At 49.5% G+C, this 23,105-nt stretch overlaps 2 protein-coding genes across 2 annotated transcripts; both read right to left on the bottom strand.

The window, feature by feature from the left end:
- Positions 1–6,217: 6,217 nt before the first annotated feature.
- LOC142856790 (major allergen Can f 1-like) lies at positions 6,218–9,742 on the bottom strand. The gene is made up of 6 exons (XM_075984442.1): positions 9,653–9,742; positions 8,614–8,747; positions 8,213–8,283; positions 8,025–8,132; positions 6,450–6,551; positions 6,218–6,348 (listed from the first exon to the last, which is right to left on the bottom strand). The coding sequence occupies exons 1-6, from the start codon at positions 9,740–9,742 to the stop codon at positions 6,320–6,322; spliced, it is 534 nt and encodes a 177-aa protein (XP_075840557.1). The 3' UTR covers positions 6,218–6,319.
- Positions 9,743–12,911: 3,169 nt separating this feature from the next.
- Positions 12,912–17,931, bottom strand: LOC142856789 (von Ebner gland protein 1-like). The gene is made up of 6 exons (XM_075984441.1): positions 17,842–17,931; positions 15,881–16,014; positions 15,213–15,283; positions 15,025–15,132; positions 13,193–13,294; positions 12,912–13,039 (listed from the first exon to the last, which is right to left on the bottom strand). Exons 1-6 carry the CDS (start codon positions 17,929–17,931, stop codon positions 13,011–13,013), a joined length of 534 nt encoding a protein of 177 aa, XP_075840556.1. The 3' UTR covers positions 12,912–13,010.
- Positions 17,932–23,105: the final 5,174 nt, after the last annotated feature.

Genomic DNA, 23,105 nt, shown 5'->3' with positions numbered 1-23,105 from the left:
TTTCTGACAGAGGCATGGAGGATTTGGGGTCACCTTGAGATGGCTGAAGCTTTGAGATAGATGGTTCCAAAAACTGGAATTGTCACTAGAGGGAGCCAGGGTACCAAGAACACTGGACTTGTCTCTGGACCTGTTGGACCAGGTCAGCTTAACTTCCAGGATGGGACATCACAGATCAGGAGAAGTTCAACCAGCCTCTACTCTCCATCATGGATGGGTGCATGGACGGCTGGTCCTCCAGAGCCGTATGTCTCATCATGAAACACACTGCAATAAAGTCAAGTTAAAATTCTAGAAAATCCAGATTTATGTCACCAGTCAAGCATGACCCTTTTATGGGAAATAAAAATCCTGACTATGGGCTGCAGCGATTGCTCGGTGGTTAAGAAGACTTGTTACTCTTGAAAAGCACCCAGGTTCGATCCATAACACCCATTTGGTAACTACAACCATCTGTACCTCCAGTTCCAGGGGATCCAATGCCCTCTTCTGATCTCCGTGGCTACCAGGCACACATGTAGTACTCATACATACATGCAGGAGGAACACTCATACACATAAAATAACATAAATCTTTTTTAATTTAAGAAAAAAATTCTGAATATTACTCCTTTTGATGAACAGATAGAAGCTTGTCTGAAATTCAGAAGAAGAGAGTGAATCCCTGGCCCCAGGAGTAGAAAGACCCAGGTATTGTAGGAGGCTGCTTGTTCATTTCCAGGCCGCCCTTTTTTTTTTTTAATTAAATCACTGCTTGGCCAATCACTATAGCATATTCCTAGCAAGTCATTGCATATTAAATTAAGCTTTTTCTATTATTTTATATTTTATCATGAGGCTCAGGCCTACCAGAAAGGTTCCAACTAACAGTTTACGTGCTCTCCTCTGGCGGCTCCATGGCGGCTCCCTGACTCTGCCTTCTTCTCCAGCATTTAGTTTAGTTGTAAAAGCTTTATCACATTGAATATGATATGAGACCTTTGCATGTCGTAGTTGTCTCCAATTACTTTAAAGAACACATGCTGGAGAGAAACCCCATGAATGTAATCAATGCAGTCATGGTCACCTTCAAAAACATAAAATAACACATACTGGAGAGAAGCTCTTTGAATGTAATCAATGTGATAAAGCTTTTTCACAATGCTCCAAACTCCAAATACACGAAAGAGCACATACTGGAGAAAAGCCCTATGAATGTATGGAATGTGGTAATTTCCTGGCATATCATGATCATCTTCCAGAACATTGTTTGTCATAGCCAGAACCTGGAAACAACCTAAATGCCCCTCGACCAAAGAGTGGATAAGGAAAATGTGGTACATTTACACAATGGAGTACTACACAGCAGGAAAAAAAAGACATCTTGAATTTTGCAGGAAAATGGATGAAGCTAGAAAACATTATTTTGAGTGAGGTAACCCAGACCCAGAAAGACAATTATCACATGTACTCACTCATAGGTGGTTTTTAAACATAAAGCAAAGAAAGCCAGTCTACAAACTACAATCCCAGAGAACTTAGACAACAATGTGGACCCTAAGAGAGACTTACATAGATCTAATCTATATGGGAAGTAGAAAGTACAAAAAGACAAGATCTCCTGAGTAAATTGGGAGCATGGGGACCTTGGGGGAGGATTAAAGGGGGAGGAGAGAGGCAGGGAGGGGAGCAGAGAAAAATGTAGAACTCAATAAAAATCAATAAAAAAAAAGGAAACAGTCTTGTGCCTGTGCATGGCAGAATAGAGATAGGTGGGGAAAACTAAAGTAAATGCTGGGAGAAAGAAGGCGGAGTCAGGGAGCCGCCATGGAGCTACCAGAGGAGAAGATGTAAGCTGCCAGTTTGTACCTTTCCTGAGTAAAATATCACTCTGTGGGGCTGGAGAGATGGCTCAGTGGTTAAGAGCATTGCCTGCTCTTCCAAAGGTCCTGAGTTCAATTCCCGACAACCACATGGTGGCTCACAACCATCTGTAATGAAGTCTGGTGCCCTCTTCTGGCCTGCAGACATACACACAGACAGAATATTGTGTGCATAATAAATAAATAAAATATTAAAAAAACATCACTCTCTGTGTGTGTATCTTCATGTACATATGTATATGAGAGAGGGGGTGCACACGTGAGAGTGCATTTGGTGACCAGAGGTCATCAGGTGTTTTCCTCAGTTACTCACCACCTAATTTTTTTTCTTAAAATTTATTTATGATGCATACAATGTTCCTCCTACCTGCACACCTCCGTGCCACTGCCTGCACACCTCCGTGCCAGTAGAGGGCACCAGATCTCACTACCGATGATTGTGAGCCATCATGTGGTTGCTGGGAATTGAACTCAGGACCTCTGTAAGAGCAGTCAGTGCTCTTAACCTCTGAGCCATCTCTCTAAGCCCCCTCACCACCTTACTTTTTAAGACAAGGTTTTTCTAGCCGGGTGGTAATGGTGCACATCTTTAATCCCAGCAATCCCAGGCAAAGGCATTTGGATCTCTGTGAGTTCAAGGCCAACCTGGTCTACAGAGCAAGTTCCAGGACAAGCTCCAAAGCTACACAGAGAAATCCTGTCCCAAAAAACAAAAAAGCAAAGACAAACAAACAAACAACAACAAACACAGGGTTTCTCAATGACCCTAGAACTCACCAACTGGGCTAGACTGGCAGTCCAGCAAGTATCAGGGATCCACTTAGCTCCACCTCCCCCATACTGTGATGACAGGCCTGGGCCACTAAGTTCTAGTTTGCGTTTGGGGGAAGAGAGCAGAGGAGGAGGAGTGGAGGCAGCGGCAGTGGCGGTGGCAGCAGCACCAGCTGCGGCATTGGCCTTGGGGGTGGTGTGTGTATATATGAAAGCCAGATGTCCCCGTCAGGGATCTTCCTCAATCACTCCACTTCAGTTTTTGAGACAAGGCCTTCCAATGAACCTGGAGCTCACCTATGACACCTTTTAGTAGACTAGCCACTTAGTGAGCTCTTACCAGTCACCTCCACCCCCAAGTACTGGGGGAAGAGACATACACCGTCATGACCAGTTTTTTTTTATTAAATTTTTTTTAATTAAAAATTTCCACCTCCTCCCCGCCTCCCTTTTCCCTCCCCCTCCCCCCACTCCCCACACCTCACTCCCCTCCCCTTCCCTCTCCAGTCAAAGAGCAGTCAGGGTTCCCTGCCCTGTGGGCAGTCCAAGGTCCTCCCCTCTCCATCCAGGTCTAGGAAGGTGAGCATCCAAACTGGCTAGGCTCCCACAAAGCCAGTACATGCAGTAGGGTCAAAACTCAGTGCCATTGTCCTTGGCTTCTCAGCAGCCCTCATTGTCCACCATATTCAGTGAGTCCGGTTTTATTCCATGCATTTTCAGTCCCAGTCCAGCTGTATGCCCAGGTTTTTAAGTGGGTTTTGGGGACCTAAGTTCAGGTTCTCACGCTTGTCTGTCCATGGACCCATCAACTCTCCAACCCCAAAACAATGCTTCCAACGGCCAATGTGTCTATGACCCAAAGGTTAAGACAGCAGGTGTGAAAGATCCAGTGCGAAGTGGTTTTGGTTTTTGTTTTTCATCCTACATTAGGTCCTATCAGCCATCGGCAGGCCCCAGTAAAGTCTATGTTTTTACCAAAGCAGCCTTCAGTTACCTACAAACTAAACCTAGGAACTGTGCTCAGAACCCGCAAGGCAGAAGCACTATCTTACAGCCAGGCTGGTGGGAGACTAAGGGACACAGCCCGGCCAAGTGGCCTCCAGGATCAGTGATGTTGAAGTCTGCTAAAAGCACACGCTACCGCTCTGCTGAAAGACTGTGTGACAGACACGTGAGCTGACTCTGGGGTCTTAGTAAGGACATATTATGGGATGCAGCTTTTTTGCTCATTGATTCCCTCCTTTGTCTGTGTTTACTTTTTGATCTTGAGAGATTTTGGGCCCAATAGAAATTACAGGCCAGCCGTGGTGGTGCATGTCTGAAATCCCAGCATTCAGAATGAGGAGGCAAGAGGATCAGGATTCATTGTCAGCCTGGGCTACACAGAGATCACGTGTGTGGTCATTCCAAGCCCTGCTAGTTTTAGCCGGTCTAGTTAGAAGGGACTCCTGGTCTGTAAACAGTCTGGCCTATGGCCTGATCTTGTTTTTGTACTATAGCTGTTAAGGATTCAGGGCCACTACAAAGGGACAAAATTGAGGAAAGGGGAGGAGACAAGAGGAGAAAAACAAACCAACCCTAGAGGCGGTCAGGAGCAGGTGAGTGTACTCTGAGGCAAATAGCTGTGCTCTGAGAAAAGGCTTCAGAGAATGAAAGGTGTCTGCTCAGGACACCCAAGGCCAAGGTCTCAGCACAAGGAGATTTATTTGCCCCAGAGGGACAGAGGCATCGAATAAAAGACAAAGACAGGAGATAAAGGGTGCCAGAGAAGGGGAAGAAGGGATACTTGTCCAGGCGGGACAAAGGACTGCCACTGAATAGAGGGGAGACAGACGCCCACATTGGCAGATACCAGCTTATACAGATAAAATGGAAAACCCATGTTAGAATGAAATGTTTAATTTTAATTGGGCATGTTAATTAAGTAAACAAAAAGGGTCTATTGATTGCTGGACTTCAATACTTTGATAGGTGGACCTTGATGGTCAGTCTCAGGAGGAGGACGTGGCCAAATAAGGGAACAGACCTTGGTGGCTAGCTTTTGGAATGTAATTACCAGTTTTTAGCAAGGCAGAGGGAATGGGGGGAAAGGGCAAAAGCTGCCAGAGCCATGTTTGCCAGGCCCAGGCTGGCCAGAGTTCCTTTTATCAGTATATGGACCAACTGGACACCATTTATGGGACTTCTCTGTGGGAAAATGGGCTTTCTACCTCTTCCCCCTGAATCTGACTTCATAGTAGTTGGTCTTACGTTTTTTTCTTTGTTTGATTTTGGCTTATGTTTTTCTATTTCTTATACTTTTACAGTTCTGTGTATGTTTACATGTGTTTGTGTTTACTTATTGCTTTACATTTTGGTAATTCTAGTCTTTTGGTAACCTGTCCCCAGATGGCCACATCCTCCAAAGTTCACTCGTTCCTCGGCAAGCCCCGCCTTCATTGTGCACAGAGCCCACACCCACCCTCCTCCGTGGCCTCATATCTGGGCCGCCATTCCTCACCATGTGTCAGTCCAGTAGGGGCATCCCAAGAGCCCAAGCTTTGCAGTAACCCACACCAGCCACCTACACCTACCTCCCTGGGACACTGCTTACCCTTGGCTTCCCTCACCAGCCACCACACAGGCTCCAACCCCATCCTGATCTCCATCTTCCCAGGCTGAGCCCTGTGGCTTTGTGTGTTGTGGCATGCCACCTGTGTGAGGAGGACCAGAGAGCATGAAGGGAAGGCCTCCCTTCCTAGTCCATGGTCATGTTCACAGCCGGGTGTTTGTCTACACTTTTAAAAATGGAGTCAGGGAGGCTGAAGGAACGTCCCAGTAAAGGGCTCGCTCAGAAGCATGGGGAACTGGACTCCAGTCCCAGAATCCACATAAACCATCAGGCAAGGGAGCAGGCACACCTAGTCCAATGCTAGGGTGGCAGGGATGAAGGGTCCCTGAGGTATACTACCCAGAAAGCTTAGCCGAATTGGTGAGCTCCAGGCCAGTGAGAGACCCTATCTCAAAAATCAAAGTGGGGGCCGAAGAGACAGCTTGACTCAGCTCTGCTCTTCCAGAGAACACCAGTTTGGTTCCCGGCACCCATATCAGGCAGCTCACAACTGCCTGGAATCCAGTTCCAGGGAATCTAATAGTCTCTTCTGACCTCTGCGGGAACTGTATACATGTGCATGCATTCATACAGACACAGAAATACAGATAAGTAAAAATAAAACAGGTCATTTTTAAAGTGAACAGCACCTGAAAAACAGTACCTAAAGGTGACCTCTGGCCTCTTCATAGGCACACACACAAATCACACATGTACCCACATACAGGTATGCATCCACGTACATGAAATGCAAATAAATAAAAATTTTCAAGTTAAAAAATTAAGCTTGGGCCCATCCGATGTTATGGCCAGGGGACACTGACCAGCTTTATTTAAAACCAAGGCCTGTTGGGAAGAGATGTAGGCTCTGGGTCCTCCCTTTTCCTTTCTTGACACTAAGCAGTCTGGCCAAGATGAAGAGAGCAGTGAGGATCCCCACTCCTGCATCTGCGCAGTCTCAGTCTGGCCAAGATGAAGAGAGCGGTAAGGATCTCCACTCCTGCATCTGCGCAGTCTCAGTCTGGCCAAGATGAAGAGAGCGGTAAGGATCTCCACTCCTGCATCTGCGCAGTCTCTGTAGCGCGCAACTCCTGCGCTAGGAATCTTTGGGCAACTCACAGGCTTCTATAGACCCAGAAGGAGATGAGGGTTAGATAGGCTTTGTGTAGTCACCGCCATACAGAGAACCTGTGAGCTCGGGATGGAAATAAGGGACAACTCATTACCAGCATGGGGAGGCTTCTTCGTCTTCGCTGTTTGCCCCATTTTACTCCTCACGAACTCCTTGAAGATCCTCAGAGACTCTATGTTTGGATTCAGGGTGCGGCCTGCAGGGCAGATGGGGTTCCCGTGAGTTAGAAAGGCAGGGCCCCAAACCCACACGGAGAAGAGGGGAGGAGCCTCGCTCCAGGCTGGAAGCAGGTAGTTCCTCCCAAGAACTACTCTCCCAAGGGTATCCAGGGGTGGGGTCTCCTCAATCCAGACCTAAGGGGCAGCCTTCAGGCACAATCGCCCTGCTTCTTACTGGGGATGCCAGTCACTAGCCTGAAGGAACAGCTGGGGCACTGAAACCCCCAAGAGAGCGCCCGTCTAAGGCTCCATAGGACAGGCCTGCCACACTCCCAACACCTGGTGAGCAGGGGACAGATGTAGGATTCTCTGCACAGCCACTCTTTCTGGGTTTAGAGATGCCCTCCCCCACCCAGCTCCCACAACTCCAGGAGAGAAGGCCTAAACTCCAGAACTGAAGGTGTACCAGGTGAGACGAGAAAGAGCCAAGGCATCTGTGACTCCTTTCCTCAAATCAGGCCATAACCCCTTCTAGTGGAACCCCCATCTTCTGGGCCATGGGAGCCCATCCCCCATCCAAGAAAGGCTCATCTTTCAGAGTGATATCTTCCGCTCCCCCAGGGTCCCCTGGCAGATCCCTGGTCTCTCTCCCCTGGAATACTGAGTCTCAGAGGATGTACCCTGAGCTGTCCAGACCTATCTGCATCACCCCCAAATCCAACCCACGGTTCTTTTCATAATCTTAAGGCAATGCAAGTGGGCATGTGTTTCTGTCCTTATCCCCCTGATCCATATCAAGACCCAGCATTGCTCCTTATTGGGACCTGTGGACCCAAAGCCTCCATGAGGGTAAAGACAAGAAGTAGCTCGGGGACATGAACAAAGACTGCTGGTCAGAGCCAGGGAGGCAGCCTTGTGAAATTATACATCATGAAGGTCCAGGGCCCAGCACTGGAGAACACGGACCGAAGCTAAAAGTCTGGTGAGAGTTGTGAGACTCAGGACAGACATGTGACTCTCCCAGATTAGCCCTATCAACCTTTGGAAAAGAGTGCTCTCCCTGGGAGCAGCCTGTGTCAAGCAAGGCATTGGACAATGTGCCAAGATCCACCGTCTGGATGCCTTATCTCCTCCCCTTCCACCATGGCAACTGCGCATGGCTTCAGATGTCTAGATGGATGTTCAAATGTCCCAGTGTCCCTGGGGCCAAATGAGCCTCAACCAGATCCCTGCAGGACCATACCAAAAACTGAGTGGGTCAGGGGTGTAGGAGGCGATGAGACGCTGATGGATCAAAACAGACCTAAGACAACAGTCACAGTGACGGATCATGGGAGAGCTGAAAATGAGGTGACCGAGGACTTACAACCCACCACACCAAATCCGGGAAGTACAGGAGTGGCTCCGGGGGAGGGAGCAGGGAATGAGGCAAGTGAGACAGAAAGAAATGGACCCGGTACATGCTTGTGCCCGGGAGTCTATGCTCAAACACAGAAGCATCTGGAACGCACCCATGAGCATCATGATCTGGTAGTACTGATAGTTCATTTTGCCCCTGAAGTAGGCGATGGCGAAGTTCTTCCCCGGCAGGAAGTGGATGTAGATGAGGTGCCTCCACCCTGTGGGCAACACAGCCATGTGACCAGCAGGTCTCCCTTTGGGCCTTTACTGAAATAAGAATTGGACCCTAGCTACTTACAGGTGAAGAATGTGCCCAGGTCCTCTCCCTCATACAGAACCAGCTTGAACTGAATGCAGCCAATGGGTTTCCTAGAGTGCAGGGGACAAGTGTGGCTTTCCCCAGGGCATCCTCAGTCCTTCCTTACTCCTAATTGTGGAGAAGCAAGCAATGCTGTGCTGGAAACTCCTCTCCTCTTATCCTATTGAGCACTGGCACAGAATGCAGTAGGTGAGCCCCTGACCCAATGTCCTGAGAGCATCCTTCCCATGGTTACTGAGATCAACTGATGTGTTGTCAAGGCAACACAAAAGAACGCCATAGTCCCTGAGTGACTAGCTGAGGTCAGACAGTATGTGCGTAGCAAGGGTTGGAGTTGTTTAGCAGCAGCCAAAAGGGTTGGCTCCACAGAGACTACTCACGTCAGGTTCATCCTGAACTCCAGCTCCTCGAAATTGTTTCTTTCAAAAGTGAAGGGAGGCAGCGGGTCTCTCCATTTCCTTTCGGGAATAGGCATGTCACCTGCCCAGCGCTTTAGGTACCACTTCCCTAAAAGCTGGAGTAGGAGGCCACAAGGACACACGATTGCAGGGAGAGAGGGAGTCAGGAAAAGTGTCAGAGGCAGGAGGAGAATGTGGTCGGGTCTCAGTGCAGGATGGAGGGGTCTGAGATGCTGGGATGGCCATGGCTGTCCCTCTCCATCATCAGTACCTAGAACCAGGCAGGCAGGACAGAGGCCTCCTGGGAGGAAACACTTCCTGGAGAGAGTTTTGACCATGGTCCCTGCACAGCCACTCAGAGGGGTTTGCAGAATGTCATCTGGAGGACAGGGTTGACCTTTAATTTCAGAGTGCTGAGCAGGACAACAGGGCAGAGTGGACGGCGCTGAGGAGGTGACCAGAGATAAATGTGACTCCACCAACTGAGTCAAATTGCTAAGGTGTGACAAGCCCCAAGACTCCTGCCCCTGCTTCCTTCCCCAGTTTGTGCGGCCTCCTCTAAGGAATGAACTCATCAATGTTCACCTGAACTAACCAGCAGTTAGTGCTAGCTCCACAGATACACAACAGTCGCAGGGACCTTGAAATGGATGAGACTCTGGAATCAGCTTGTTGGAAGAATATGAAGAAGTTTCTCTAAAGTCCACAAACTGAGAGGAAGGAAGCCTGTTCTTGGAAATCAGTGTTGGCTACAGCCAAGACAGGGACCATTCTAGCAAGACCCCCTAAACAGTCTCTTAGCTTCTAAGTTCCCATAGTAAGAAGAAAGGAATGACTGTGACCTTGGATGCACGCTCAAGCCCCACTCCTACCCCAAAATATCCCATCAAGGCCATAAGAGAGCGTACCTTTTCAATATCACCTGTGGCTCCCATCAATAAGCCTGAGACTCACACCCAGGCCACAGTCTGACATCAGAAGCCAGTTCATACCCTCAGTCCTCCCTCCCCAGGGCCATCACCTGCTCAGCGCGGGCAGAAGTCAGAAGAGGCATCCTGGCCCCAACCACAGACAGCAAAGCCAGCCCCATGGTGAATGTCAGCAGCTGCATGGTCCCAGCTCAGATCTATGCTCCTAGCCTTGCTGGGGCTGCGGCTGCTGCTGCGGCTGCTGCTGCGGCTGCTGCTGCTGCTGCCACTGCTCCAGCTGCTAGTCAGTGCAGAGTGGCTTGCTCTGGAAGCAGAATTCTGCCCTCCCACACACACACCAAACTCATTGTCCACCCCACTGTTATCCAGGAGATTGCAGTTTTCTTTGGATGGATGTGAATGAAGGAACTAACTTGTGGGGTTAACCTGATGACTGCCTTTGGCACTTCTAAGGATCCTTGTCTGCTGAGAATGTTCTCAGAGTAGGAAGTGCCCCACCTAGGAATCTGGAGCCAGGAGAATGCATAACACAAGGGCCCCTTGTGCTCTCATTCTCCCCAGGAGCCAGGATCAGCCCTGGTGCTGAAGGACACCCCAGAGCTGCCTTTCTATGTCCAGACCTCAGCTCTCACCTGAGTGAAATCTCCATGCCTCCTGCGTCCTCCTGAGGCAGGACAGAAACAGAAGGAGAATGAAGAGACTATAGGAAGAGAAAGGAGCCGCTCTGCAGGGACCTGGTCTGAGTCTGCACAGGGCTAGAGCCTCACAGACAAGGTTATGAACCTTGCTTATATGTGAATGCATCATCATGAAAGATTAGCTGAAGTTCCTAGATGGGATGTGATGGTTCATCTCCACTGTTAGCCTGATGAGATCGAGGGTCACCTGGGAGACAGGCTGCTAGGTGAGACTTTTCTCTGTTCACCCCAAATCAGGAACCAACAACGGACCAAAGAATAATCCCAGCAGAGTCCAGGCAAGTTTACATGTTAGCAATTTTCTACTCTAAACATAGAGTTGGGTGTGTTGGGGTAGCTTGCCAGATCTGGGGAGAGAGGTAGCTAGACTAGCCTGCATTCGCAGGGGTCTGGTGTTTTCTGTTCATTTGTAGTTGGATCTAAACCGACTCAAGGCATCTTTGAATATAGTCAGGTTTCCCTTCCTTCCTTTCTCCTTTCCTTTCCTTTCCTTTTTTTTCCCAGTTTTTTTGAGACAGGGTTTCTCTGTGTAGCTCTGGCTGTCCTGGAACTCACTTTGTAGACCAGGCTGGCCTCGAACTCACAGAGATCCACCTGCCTCTGCCTCCCAAGTGCTGGGATTAAAGTCAAGGCGTGTGCCACCACTGCCTGGCCAGGTTTTTTTTTTTCTAACACATTGGAGAAGGTAGAAATAACTGAACCAGAGACAATTCTACACTGGGTGAAGGGAATGACAGGGTGAAGGGAATGTAGTAGTGACACTTGCCCTCCAGAATCCACAGGACAAAAAAAAAAAAAAGGCGAGAAGCAGAGTCCCTGCAGCGCTCCAGCGCCACCTACTGTCAACATCTTGCCCTTGCCCCAGCAGCTAAGTGGAAAACAACAGGTTTCAAACCTGAAAAAAAATTTTAATTACATTTATTTGTTTTTTACTTTATGTGCATTGGTGTTTTGCCTGTATGTATGTTTGTGAGAGGGTGTCAGATCTTGGACTTACAGACAGTTGTGAGCTGTATGTGGGTGCTGGGACTTGAACCCGGATCCTCTGGGAAAGCAGCATGTGCTCTTAATCATTGAGCCATCTCTCCAACCCCCCAAGCCTGGAAATTTTATTTCTAGGGTGGAGATTTGTATCTGTGTCAAGGCAAGGGTGCAGAATTCACTACACGGATCCATCTTGGACTCGAGGACATCCTGACTCACAGTTCCGCTGGCGCTTCTGGACTCGAGGACATCCTGACCCACAGTTCCGCTGGCGCTTCTGGACTCAAGGACATCCTGACCCACAGTTCCGCTGGCGCTTCAGGACCAACAGCGGGAGGAGGAGGCTCCTCTCTCTGAGTCTAGTCCCTCTCGACAGAGCCACTTTCCAGATTGGCCCATGGACTATAGCATAATTAATAAAAACCCAGAGACAGGGGTTCTACCTGAAGGTCAGAAAAGCAAAACAGCTCTTACCTCAACTTCAGCCCGAAATGGCGATCCTGCCTCCGGGAATCCTTTGAATGAGCCTGTGTCTGTGAGCTGTCTCCTCCTTCTTATAATCCTCTCTGGGGCTCGGGTTAAAGGCATGCACTACTACCGCCTGGCTTCTACAGCTAACTAGTGTGGCTACTGGGATTAAAACTGTGTGTCACCACTGCCTGGCCTGACCAGTGGGGCTGTTTTACTCTCTGATCTTCAGGCAAGCTTTATTTACTTAATACCACTACAATGGATATGCTCACCCACGGTCCGTCCTGGTCCTCTGAGGTCCTCCCTCCTCTACTCAGCAAGTTCACTGCAGCTGCTTCTTAAATGGCCCCAACTGTACAAGGCGCTGACCCCAAAGGAACCTCATTCCCAGGTCAAGCAAAGCTAGTCCAGGGTCCTTCTGTCTTACTCCTTTCCCTGGTGCTGGGCAGACATTCTCAGGGGTTCTGGGTATCCTCTGAATGTAGCCTGACTGTGCCCAGGAGAAAGGCTACAACGTGAAAACACAGGGCATATTTGTGGGAACGTCTGTGAAGATGTCAATCTGTTTCTCATCTTGTATAACCAGAACCGAGCCGTGTGTGTGTGTGTGTGTGTGTGTGTGTGTGTGTGTGTGTGTGTGTATGTTTTCTATTTTCTGAATTTTTGGAGCTCTTGTCTCTGGGATCTCTGGGTCTCTCTGACCATAGAGGGTCTCACGCCCATACAGTTAATTTCTAGAGCCCGTGAGTCCCTCGCCTGCAAGGCCTGCCATCCCTGTGCACAGAACCCACATCCGCCTTGCTCCATCCTTCACCAGTGCCCAACCACTAGGGACATCCTGAGGTCCCAGCTCTGCAGTGCCCTCCATTAGCCAACCTACCTCTGCCTCCCTGTACCCTGCCACCCCTCCCTCAGCAGCCAAACACCATGCAGGCTCCGCCACCACTCCTCTCTCCATCTGCCCAGTTTGTCCCCTGCTGTGGCCATATGTGCTGAGACATGGCACCTGTTTGGGGACCTGTGAGTGTAAATCAAAGTCCTTCCTTCCTGATGATCACAGTCACGGCTGAGCATCTACCCACACCTGATGAACACAAAACTGGGGCCCACTGTACCCCACCCCCGGGAGACACATGAACAGTGGACATCCACCAACTTTATTGAATGAAGATTCTTGGAGATGTAGATGCTGGGCTCTGGGCTCTTTGGCACTGTGAGTTCTGCCTGCAGGAGCAGAGGTCAGCCAGGATCCCACCTCCCACTTCCTGCGTGGACTTCGCAGCATGCTATCTGTGCACTAGGAATCTTGGGCCAACTCACAGGCTTCTGTAGAACCAAGTAGGACAAAGGGCAGAGCAAACTTGAGTGAGCCATGAGGAAAAACATATGGTCACCATTTTACAGAAGAAATATCAGAGCACAAGCCTGGGGGGGGGGGGGCGAATGGAGAAGAGGGGACGTGAGGAACCCTTTTCTTACCGACGTGGGGAGGGGTAATGATCTTTCCTGTCTTTGGGAGTTTACTCTCCACAAACTCCTTGAAGATCCTCACAGCATCTAGATCTGCTTCCAGGGTGCGGCCTGCAGGACACATGGGGTTCCCCTGAGTGCTAGACCCACATGGAGAAGAGGGGAAGAGCCTCGCTCCAGGCTGGAATCAGGTAGTTCTTCCCAAGAACTATTCTCCCAAGGGTATCCAGGGTGGGATCTCCTCAACCCAGACATAAGGGGAAGCCTTCAGGCACAATCATCTGCCCCTTGCTGGGGACGCCAGCCACTAGGCTGAAGGAACAGCTGGGGAACTGAAAGCCCCAAGAGAGCGCCCGTCTAAGGCTCCATAGGACAGGCCTGTCACACCCCAAGACCTGGTGAGCAGGGGACAGATGTAGGATTCTCTGCACAGCCACTCTTCCCAGGTTCAGGGATGCCCTGCCCCACATTGTCCCAGTCCCTCAAGGACATAGCCCTGAGCGCCATAACTGAAAGAACAGCAGGTGAGAAGACAAAGAAATGGTTTAGTGTTCAGATTGTCCTCCATCAAAACCAGGCCCCAGCCCCTCCTAGTGGAACCCCATCTTCCAGCCTAGGCCATAAAAGTCTGTCCCCACCTATTAAAGGCTTATCCTGCAGCAGAAGGGTCCCTGTATGCCCTGATCTCCTCTAGGGCCCCTAGGGGGTCCTTGGTTCAGGCCTCTCCTCTGGGGTACTGGATCTCAGATGTCCCTCCTGACAGGACACAAGCACATCACTTCAAAATTCAACCCAAAGCCAGATGCTGGTGGCACCTTCAATTCCAGTGCTTGGGAGGCAAAGACATGCAGAGCTCTGTGAGTTCAAGGCTAGCCTGGGCTACAGAGCGCATTCCAGCACAGGCTCCAAAGCTACATAGAGAAACCCAGTCTCAAAAAAAAAAAAAATTCCAGCTCAAGGCACTTTCCCATGGTACAGCTTTACGAGAAAACCTTGTGCCTCCAGTGATATCATGATGGCCAGAAAGAGGAAAGAACATGAGAAGTTCTGTCTACTGGGGTAGTAAGCAGTGACCTCAGGATACCAAGGAGAATTAAGGCAGCTCCACGAGCCTCTGAAGTTCTTATCTGTGAGCAAAAGGGCAGGGTGATTCAGCCCCTGCTGTAGCCTAAGACCCTGCACAGGGCACTTTGAGGGACGTTTATGCCCAGAGCCTCCAATTGGTGTGTTCAATGGGGCCAGCATGGGAGGATAAGAGCCAGGTGAAAGAGAAGGGGGCAGCCCAGCGCCACCCCGTGGGAGAAAGGACCACGAGTGCAGGGCTGGAGAATGCTGGCAGAGGTGACATGTGTGGTGAGAACTACAGGATAGACATGTTGCTCTCTGGGTTGAGAGTGTTGGCACGTGGAGGTCACGGCTCCACCTGGCAGGGGTGGGAGGCATCCTATACCCAGCAGGATTATCCTGTAGTATTCTCTGAATACTGCAATCCCTCCAGCCGTGGCAAGTGCACACATGGCCGGATGTCCCCAGTGACAAACAGGCTCCAATTAGAACCCTGTTTAGAGCAGAGCCTTTGCAAAGGCTGACCCATGGGAGAAGGGAGTAACCAGAGACTAGCTGGGTCAGCAGTAGACGTGAATTCTGATACTAGGATCGGTTGTATGAGAAATTAAGATTTAAAAAGGTCAAGTGCTTACAAATTCCCCTGCTAGAGAGTCCAGGAAGCTCATGAATGTTCCCCAGGAGAAGAATGGAGCAAGCAAGGCAGGAAGACATAGACCTGGTTCATGCCTATGCTCAGGAGTCCATGCTCAAACACAGAAGGATCTGGAACGTACCCATGAGCATCATGATCTGGTAGTACTGATAGTTCATTTTGCCCCTGAAGTAGGCGATGGCGAAGTTCTTCCCGGGCAGGAAGTGGATATGGATGGTGTGTCTCCACCCTGTGGGCAATACAGCCATGTGACCAGCAGGTCTCCCTTTGGGCCTTTACTGAAATAAGAACTGGACCCTAGCTACTTACAGGTAAAGAACATGCCAAGGTCCTCTCCCTCATATAATGGCAGCTTGAATGGGATGCAGCCAATGGGTTTCCTAGAATGCAAGGTCCAAGTATGGCTTTCCCCAGGGCGTCCATAGCTCTTCCCTACTTGCAGTTATGGTGCCAGAGCCATGAGGTCACCTCCTACTACCTCCTGATGCATGAAACCTCCAACAAGCCAGGACTCTTCAGCTCTGTGGCAGAGGGCCCAGGAGATGCACTCTCAGGTGCCCAAAGCCTGGAGCCTACAGCTACCAAGGGATGCTGAGGACGGCAACAGAGGGTCCCTGTGACAGGCACAGATGGCTGGAGCCAGTCAGCAAAGCACCTAACAGAAGCACAGGCACCAGCAAGAACCCATGCAGCCCATGGTGGCCTCTCTGGAGCCATCCAGCAGTGGCTACCTCATTCCAATGGGCAAAGCCTAGAACACAGCAAGTTGGCTCCATGAGCCTTCTGGTTTCAGCATCATGTCAACGTGAGAATCATTCTCTTGGTTATGGGGGTCGTCTGTCAGCTTGCTAAGATAATACAAGAGGATTCCACATGGTTGTGTAGAGACTGGCTTTAGACAGGGAGCATGTGGAAAGGGGGGGTTGGGGTCAGACAACACCACAGCAGAGAGGGGAATCTGCAGCCAAGCTACTTACGTGAGGTTCATCCTGAACTCCAATTCACCAAGATGGTTTCTTTCAAATGAGAAAGGAGGCAGCGGGTCACTCCACTTCCACGAAGGAATAGGCATGTTTCCCGCCCAGCTCCTTATATGCCACTTTCCTAAAATCTGAAGAAGAGAGCTGTCCCTGAGAGGGTAGCGGTGACAGAACCAGGGAAAGGGGCCCAAGTCTGGAGCTAACGTGAAAACAGAGATAGGGGGCATGGATAGGGTCTCAGTGCAGGCTGGAAGGGCCTGAGACACCTGATGATCAGGAGGACCAGTCCTTCTCCATCAAAATAAAGCCAGGCAGGCCTGGTGCGGGTGGTGGGGAGGGGCTTCTAGGAGAGACCCTGATCAGACCTCATACAACTGCCCAGGGGATGCTGAGGAGAATCCTCAGAAGGAGCAGGTCAACCTTTCCAAATAAGTGGATGAGATAGGAGGGCAGAGCAGGGGCCAGAGAGGACTGAGCTCCAGAATTGCCCAGTTACAGGTGACAGCACAAGAGAGCTCTCACTGTGTGTGCGCAGCTGCAGTGTCCAGTCACCCTGCCAGGGCGCGGCCAGCCCCAAAGTGCAGGGCCTCTCTTTTTCCCCTATGGTTGCCAGTTTTCTAAGGACTGAACTCATCAAGGCAATGGCCCTATCAACACTGGCACGGAGGCCACGCCAGCCTCAGCACCAGCTACCACCGTGTTTCTAGCTCATGGGACCCGTCCACGTCATTGTTTTGCATCATTTGTGACCTGTGTCCAGAGCTTCAGGGACTGAGTGAGGCCTGGGGTGACTCGGTCTTGTTCCTTTGTGAGGGAATAGGAAGGATCCAAGCAGGAATTTGGAGAGGAAATGACAAAGAAGAGGACTGGGTACAGGAAACCAGGAGGCAAAGAGTGGGACCAACAATTGAGCAGCTCCTGATGCTGAGAGAACTTGATGTCATTGTGAGAGAGCCATGAGGTGAGGACAGAGGACCCTATGGCTGGACCAGTCACTAGAGGGAGCCAGGTAGACTGGATACTAGCCTGAGCCCTGAGACCTCTTCAGAGCCAAATCAGCTTCACCTTCAGCGTGTAGATATGAAAGATCAGGGAAGCTGCAGCCAGGCTCGCCATCCCTCAGTCACAGGGCCTGGAAGGGTGGTTGGTCATCTCCAAGGCGTGGTCTTCTCATAAAACGCTCCAACATTTTACAGTCAAACGCTTTGAAAACTAGCCAGGTGTGGTAGCACATGCCTTTAATCCCAGCACTTGGGAGGCAGAGACAGGCTGATTTTTTGAGTCCATGGCCAACCTGATTTACATAGTGAATTCCAGGACAGCCAGGACTGTTACACAGTAAAATCTTGTTTCAAAAAGCAAAACAACAGCCGGGCGGTGGTGTCGCACGCCTTTAATCCCAGCACTTGGGAGGCAGAAGCAGGCGGATCTCTGTGAGTTCGAGGCCAGCCTGGTCTACAAGAGCTAGTTCCAGGACAGCCTCCAAAACCACAGAGAAACTCTGTCTCGAAAAAAAAAAAAGCAAAACAACAACAACAACAAAATCTTGGAAAATCTCTGGTGTGTATGCAGTTGACCAAGCATGAGCCTGTCCTTTGAAAACAGAAATTCTGAATTAAACCTATCTGGCAGAAAGGAGGAAGCCTTTCTCCAGCCCACAAATTGAGAGGAAAAAAATGTATCTGTGGATGTCTGTGTGGTTCACACTGGCCAGGATTGTCTGGCAAAACCTCTGTAAGCCTTCCCTCAGCTTCTGTGTGTTCTTCAAGTGAAACAGAGAAAGATGCTGGCTACTCTGCTTTCCCAAGCCCCCACTCCCCATGCCACTGACAAACTCCACCAAACACAGAACGCGGGGCTCTACTTTGGCAGACACTTGTGGCTCCCATCAGTAAACCTGAGACTCACCCAGGTTCCTATCCTCAGTCCCCCTGTCCCTCCCCCCCACCCGCCATCACCTGCTCAGCACGGGCAGGAGTCAGCGGAGGCATCATGGCTCCAACCACAGACAGCAGAGCCAGCCCCATGGTGAATGTCAGCAGCTGCATGGTCCCAGCTCAGATCTATGTTCCTAGCCTTGCTGGGGCGGCTGCTGCTGCTGCTGCTGCTGCTGCTGCTGCTGCTGCTGCTGCTGCTGCTGCTGCGGCCACCACCACTGCTCCTGCTGCTCCAGCTGATTGTCATGCAGTGGCTTGGTCTGGAAGCAGAATTCTGCCCTCCCCCACACACACCAAACTCGTTGTCCACCCCACTGTGTCCAGGAGATTGCAGTTTTCTTTGGATGGATGTGAATGAAGGAACTAATTTGGGGGGTTAACCTGATGACTGCCTTTGGCACTTCTGAGGATCCTTGTCTGCTGAGAATGTTCTCAGAGTAGGAAGTGCCCCACCTAGGGATCTGGAGCCAGGAGAATGCATAACACAAGGGCCCCTTGTGCTCTCATTCTCCCCAGGAGCCAGGATCAGCCCTGGTGCTGAAAGACACCCCAGAGCTGCCTTTCTATGTCCAGACCTCAGCTCTCACCTGAGTGAAATCTCCATGCCTCCTGCGTCCTCCTGAGGCAGGACAGAAACAGAAGGAGAATAAAGAGACTACAGGAAGAGAAAGGAGCCGCTCTGCAGGGACCTGGTCTGAGTCTGCACAGGGCTAGAGCCTCACACACAAGGTTATGAACCATGCTTACAGCCAAAATACACCCTCATCTCCTGTGGCTATGGAAAGCATTCCTTTGGCCTTTTTGACAGCTGTTTTCTATCATCATCATGTAAATCCATAGGGTACACTTAATGTCACCTATATACTCAGTCACTATGGAGTTATTTGTATAAACACAAATATCTATTGCCGTGCACAAAATTCAAGTCCAAATGAATCTAAGACCTCAACATAAAGCCAGCCACGCTGACGAGAAAGTGGAAGTACACTTGAATGTATTGGCACTGGAGTCCACTTCCTAAATAGAACCCCAGCAGCACGGACACTGAGAGAGTCAATAATAAATGGGACCTCCTGAAACTGAAAAACTTCTGTAAAGCAAAGGACACAGTCAACAAGACAAAATGACAGCCTACAGAATGGGAACAAAACCACATCAGACAGAGGTCTGATCTCCAAAATATACAAAGAACTCAAGAAATTGGCCATCAAAAGAACAAATAATCCAATAAAAAAATGGAATACAGACCTAAACAGACAGCTCTCAACAGAAGAATCTAAAAATGGCTGAAAAACACTTAAGGAAATGTTCAACATCCTTAGTCAACAGAGACATGCAAATCAAAACAATTCTGAGATTCTATCTTACACCTGTAAGAATGGCCAAAATCAAAAACACTGATGACAATTTATGCTGGAGAGGCTGTGGGGTAAAGGAAACACTTCTGCATTGCTGGAGGAAGTGCAGGCTTATACAGCCCCTTTGGATATTAGTGTGGTGATTTCTCAGAAAATTAGGAAACAGCCTTCCTCAAGACCCAGCAATACCACTTTTGGTTATATACCCAAAGGATGCTCAATCATGCCACAAGGACATGTACTCAACTATGCTCATAGCAGCATTGTTTATCATAGCCAGAACCTGGAAACAACCTAAATGCTCCTCGACCAAAGAATGGATAAGGAAAATGTGGTACATTTATACAATGGACTACTTACTACACAGCAGAAAAAAATAACGACAGCTTGAAATTTTCAGGCAAATGGATGGAGCTAGAAAACATCATATTGAGTGAGGTAACCCAGACCCAGAAAGACAGTTATCATAAGTACTCACTCATAAGTGGTTTTTAAACATAAAGCAAAAAAAAAGCTTACAAATCATAATCACAAAGAACCTAGACAACAGTGAGGACCCTAAGAGAGACATACATAGATCTAATCTACATGGGAAGTAAAAAAAGACAAGATCTCCTTAGTAAATTGGGGACCGTGGGAGAGGATTGAAGGGAAGGGGAGAGGCAGGGAGGGGAGCAGAGAAAACTGTAGAGCTCAATAAAATAAACTTGTTTGCAGCAAGAATGTGTCAAAGTTTGGAACCTTGGATCTGAAAAAGCTTTAAATACTGGAAGCAGAGTTTAATGGGTGAATCTGATGGGCACTTAGAGTATAAGAAGTCTGAGAGAAAATTAGAGTAGACAGTAGAAGCCCCAACTCAGGAGGTTTCAGAGGGAAGCAGGGGCCGGTTATGGTGGTGCACGCCAGTAGGATTTGCTGAAGGAGACAGAGGTAGGAGGATCACGAATTCGAGGCCAGCCTGGGCTACACATTTGAAGCCCGGCAGTGGTGGCGCACACCTTTCATCCCAGCACTCGGGAGGCAGAGGCAGCAGATCTCTGTGAATTCTAGGCCAGACTGGGCTATTAGAGCTAGTTGCAGGACAGGCTACAGAGAAACCCTGTCTCGAAAACCAAAAAAAAAAAAACAAAAAAACAAAAAAAGAGGGGGCTGGAGAGATGTCTCCACTGTTAAGAGCATTGCCTGCTCTTCCAAAGGTCCTGAGTTCAATTCCCGGCAACCACATGGTGGCTCACAACCATCTGTAATGAGGTCTGGTGCCCTCTTCTGGCCTGCAGGCATACATGTAGAAAGAATATTGTATACATAATAAATAAAGAAAGAAAGAAAAGAAAAAGAAAAAACTAGTACTCCACAAGGAACTGGATTTCTGTCCTGCAGAGTGGCAGAGCCAGGATTTCAACCTAGATCCTATGAAACCCACGAGGCCCACTAAAGGAGGCTGCATCCAGATGCTTCAAGAGGGACCCTGAGTGTTGCAGTCTGTGAGCCCAGAGAGACAGGTCCCAGAACATGGAGAGGCCATGGCCCAGGACCACCTCCCTCACTTCCATCCCAGCCTAGGCAAAAAGGGTGTCAGGCCTGAGGGTGCAGTCCCTAAGGTACAGGATCCAGGACCCCAACTACAGAGAGAACTCAGTGGACACAGAGGTTAGCAAGGAGCCCTGAAGCCAACTACAGACACAGGGCCCTGGTCCTGCTCAGTTCTGAGCATTGGTGTAATCATCTGTTAAATGGCTATTTGTTGCCAAGCCAGCCTGATGGATTGTGAGAATCCCTGAGAAACGGCTTGTGGGACCCTTTGTGTAGCACAGGATGCATGTTTTATGGTGGCCAGGAAGTGGGGGGAGGGTAATCTAGAGCCAAGATATACCTTTCAAGGTCATGCCCTCTTAGCGGCCCAGTTCCTCCAACAAAGCCCTACCCCGCAGCTGGACGTCTCCCAATAGTCTCTCCAAATTTCGAATCCATTAATGGATTAAAACATTGATCGGGTGAGGGTCCTCGTGATCTGATCCTCTTAGGAAACACCCTTGCGAACATACTCGGAGAAGTATTATATTACTCTCCTAAATTTCTTCCACCAGCCAAGCTGACAGTCGAGATTATCTGTCACTGGGGGCTAAAGAGAGATGGCTCCATGGTTCAAAGCACTGGCTGCTCTTGCAAAGGACCTGGATCCTGGTCCAAGTATCCACAGAGCAGTTCCTAACCACCTATGACTCCAGTTCCAGAGGATCTGATGCCCTCTTCTGACCTCCATGGGCCCTGCACACACATGGTGCACAGACATACATGCAGGCTAAACATGCATACACATAAAATAAAAATAAATAAACCTTTGAAAAGGTTAGCCATTATGTACTTTAAGAGCCATTTCTTTGAAATAAGTCCCTCTCAATGCTTCATCTATATAAATCTATTTGTATAATAGATAGATGATATTTACCCACCAAGTATTTTGTGTCGACATCTTGTGGTTCCTTGTCATGGAGAAATATGTCCTGAACAATATGTCTTATAACAAGGAAAGAGTTTCGTAACTCAAAAGTCTTCAATAAATAAAAGCCTAAGCCAGCTGGCCAAAACAGCTTATTCTTAGCAAACACTTGAAGCAGGAACATGGATGATTTGTCAAACACCTCAAGAAACGGGAAGGAACCAGTTCTTTAGACTGTGGTGTAGGGCGGGACTCTGCTCAGATGTGGAGGCTGATCTGGCTTTAGCCTGCCACAGGCCCTTGACTGGAACTGGCTCTGTGCAGACAACACTGGCTCCTGAGAGGCTCCCAGAGCTGTGTCTAGCTCTGGAACCAGAACTAGAAGTGCTTCTGCAGCTCCTGGTAGCTCGGAGTCTCACGTGGGGTATCTCTCTGGAGCTCTGAGGCGGTTCTGCACCTAAGGGCGGTGCTGGATGATGGAAGAGCTTTCTTTAAAAGGAGTCTGTGATAAAGCTGGATTTGCAGGCAGAGGTGGCGGTCCAGACCCTTCTAGTACTGGCTTTAGAGACCTTGTTGCGGTTGAGATTGACCCCTGACCTAGCACAGCGCCATGGCTGTAGCTGGCTAAGGAACTGGCTCTCGATGCAGAGTTAACAGCCAGCCTTGAGCTGTGGTCGGCCTGGGCAATGCTACTGTCTGAATCTGGAGTTGGTGTTGGGGTTGGTTCTGGACTGGCTGGCTGCACCTCTGCGGATGGGGCTCCAGCAGTTTCTCCTTCTGGTTCTGTCATCTGGAGACAGCTCCAGACATGTTCACAGCTCTGGACCAAGGCAGGAGCCTCTGCTGGCACGGGACCTAGCTCAACCACAAACACTAGAACAAACGATATACTGGGCACCCGGATCTTTTGGGCCTTAGAGCAGGAGTGACTCAAGAAGCGACATCACCTCTTGTTCCTTCCAGACCTGTTGTGAAAACAGTTCTCACTGATGAACGTGGCCAATGCTCAGCAGGTCAAGAGAGCTTCTTCAGACCTCTGCTGCCCAGACGTACCTCCAAGGCCCCTTCATAGGCCCGCCATTGCAGTCATGTGACTAGGGAACATTTTCTAACTTCTGATGTCTCAATTCCCCTCTGGACAGTGGAGATGGGCCCATACTCACACATACTGTGAAGATTCAAGGATTTGGACCATGCCTGATTGTACATGCCTCTAATCCTAGCATTTGGAAGGTAGAGGCTGAAAGATTAGAAGTTCAAGTCATCATCAACCACATAGCAAATTTAAAGGTAGTCTGGGTTATGTGAGACATTGTATCAAAAACAGGAAGGAGCCTGGTGTGATGGTGCACTCCTTTAATCCCAGCACTTAGGAGGCAGAGGCAGGTGGATCTCTGTGAGTTTAAGGTCAGCCTGGTCTACAGAGTGAGTTCCAGGACACCCAAGACTGTTTCACAGAGCAACCCTGTGGGGGTATGGGGTGGAGT

This window comes from Microtus pennsylvanicus, chromosome 9, assembly GCF_037038515.1.
Source record: "Microtus pennsylvanicus isolate mMicPen1 chromosome 9, mMicPen1.hap1, whole genome shotgun sequence".
Lineage (NCBI taxonomy): Eukaryota > Metazoa > Chordata > Mammalia > Rodentia > Cricetidae > Microtus > Microtus pennsylvanicus.
The sequence above is the reverse complement of the archived record's forward strand: the minus strand, read 5'-3'. Positions and strand labels throughout refer to the sequence as shown.

Coding starts and splice junctions, on each gene's coding strand:
- LOC142856790 (XM_075984442.1), bottom strand. CDS start 9,742: ATGCAGCTGCTGACATTCACCATGGGGCTGGCTTTGCTGTCTGTGGTT. Junction 8,748..9,652: donor CTTCTGCCCGCGCTGAGCAG/GTGATGGCCCTG, acceptor CTCCTACTCCAG/CTTTTAGGGAAGTGGTACCT. Junction 6,552..8,024: donor CCAGATCATGATGCTCATGG/GTGCGTTCCAGA, acceptor TCTGCCCTGCAG/GCCGCACCCTGAATCCAAAC.
- LOC142856789 (XM_075984441.1), bottom strand. CDS start 17,931: ATGCAGCTGCTGACATTCACCATGGGGCTGGCTCTGCTGTCTGTGGTT. Junction 16,015..17,841: donor CTCCTGCCCGTGCTGAGCAG/GTGATGGCGGGT, acceptor TCTCTTCTTCAG/ATTTTAGGAAAGTGGCATAT. Junction 13,295..15,024: donor CCAGATCATGATGCTCATGG/GTACGTTCCAGA, acceptor TGTGTCCTGCAG/GCCGCACCCTGGAAGCAGAT.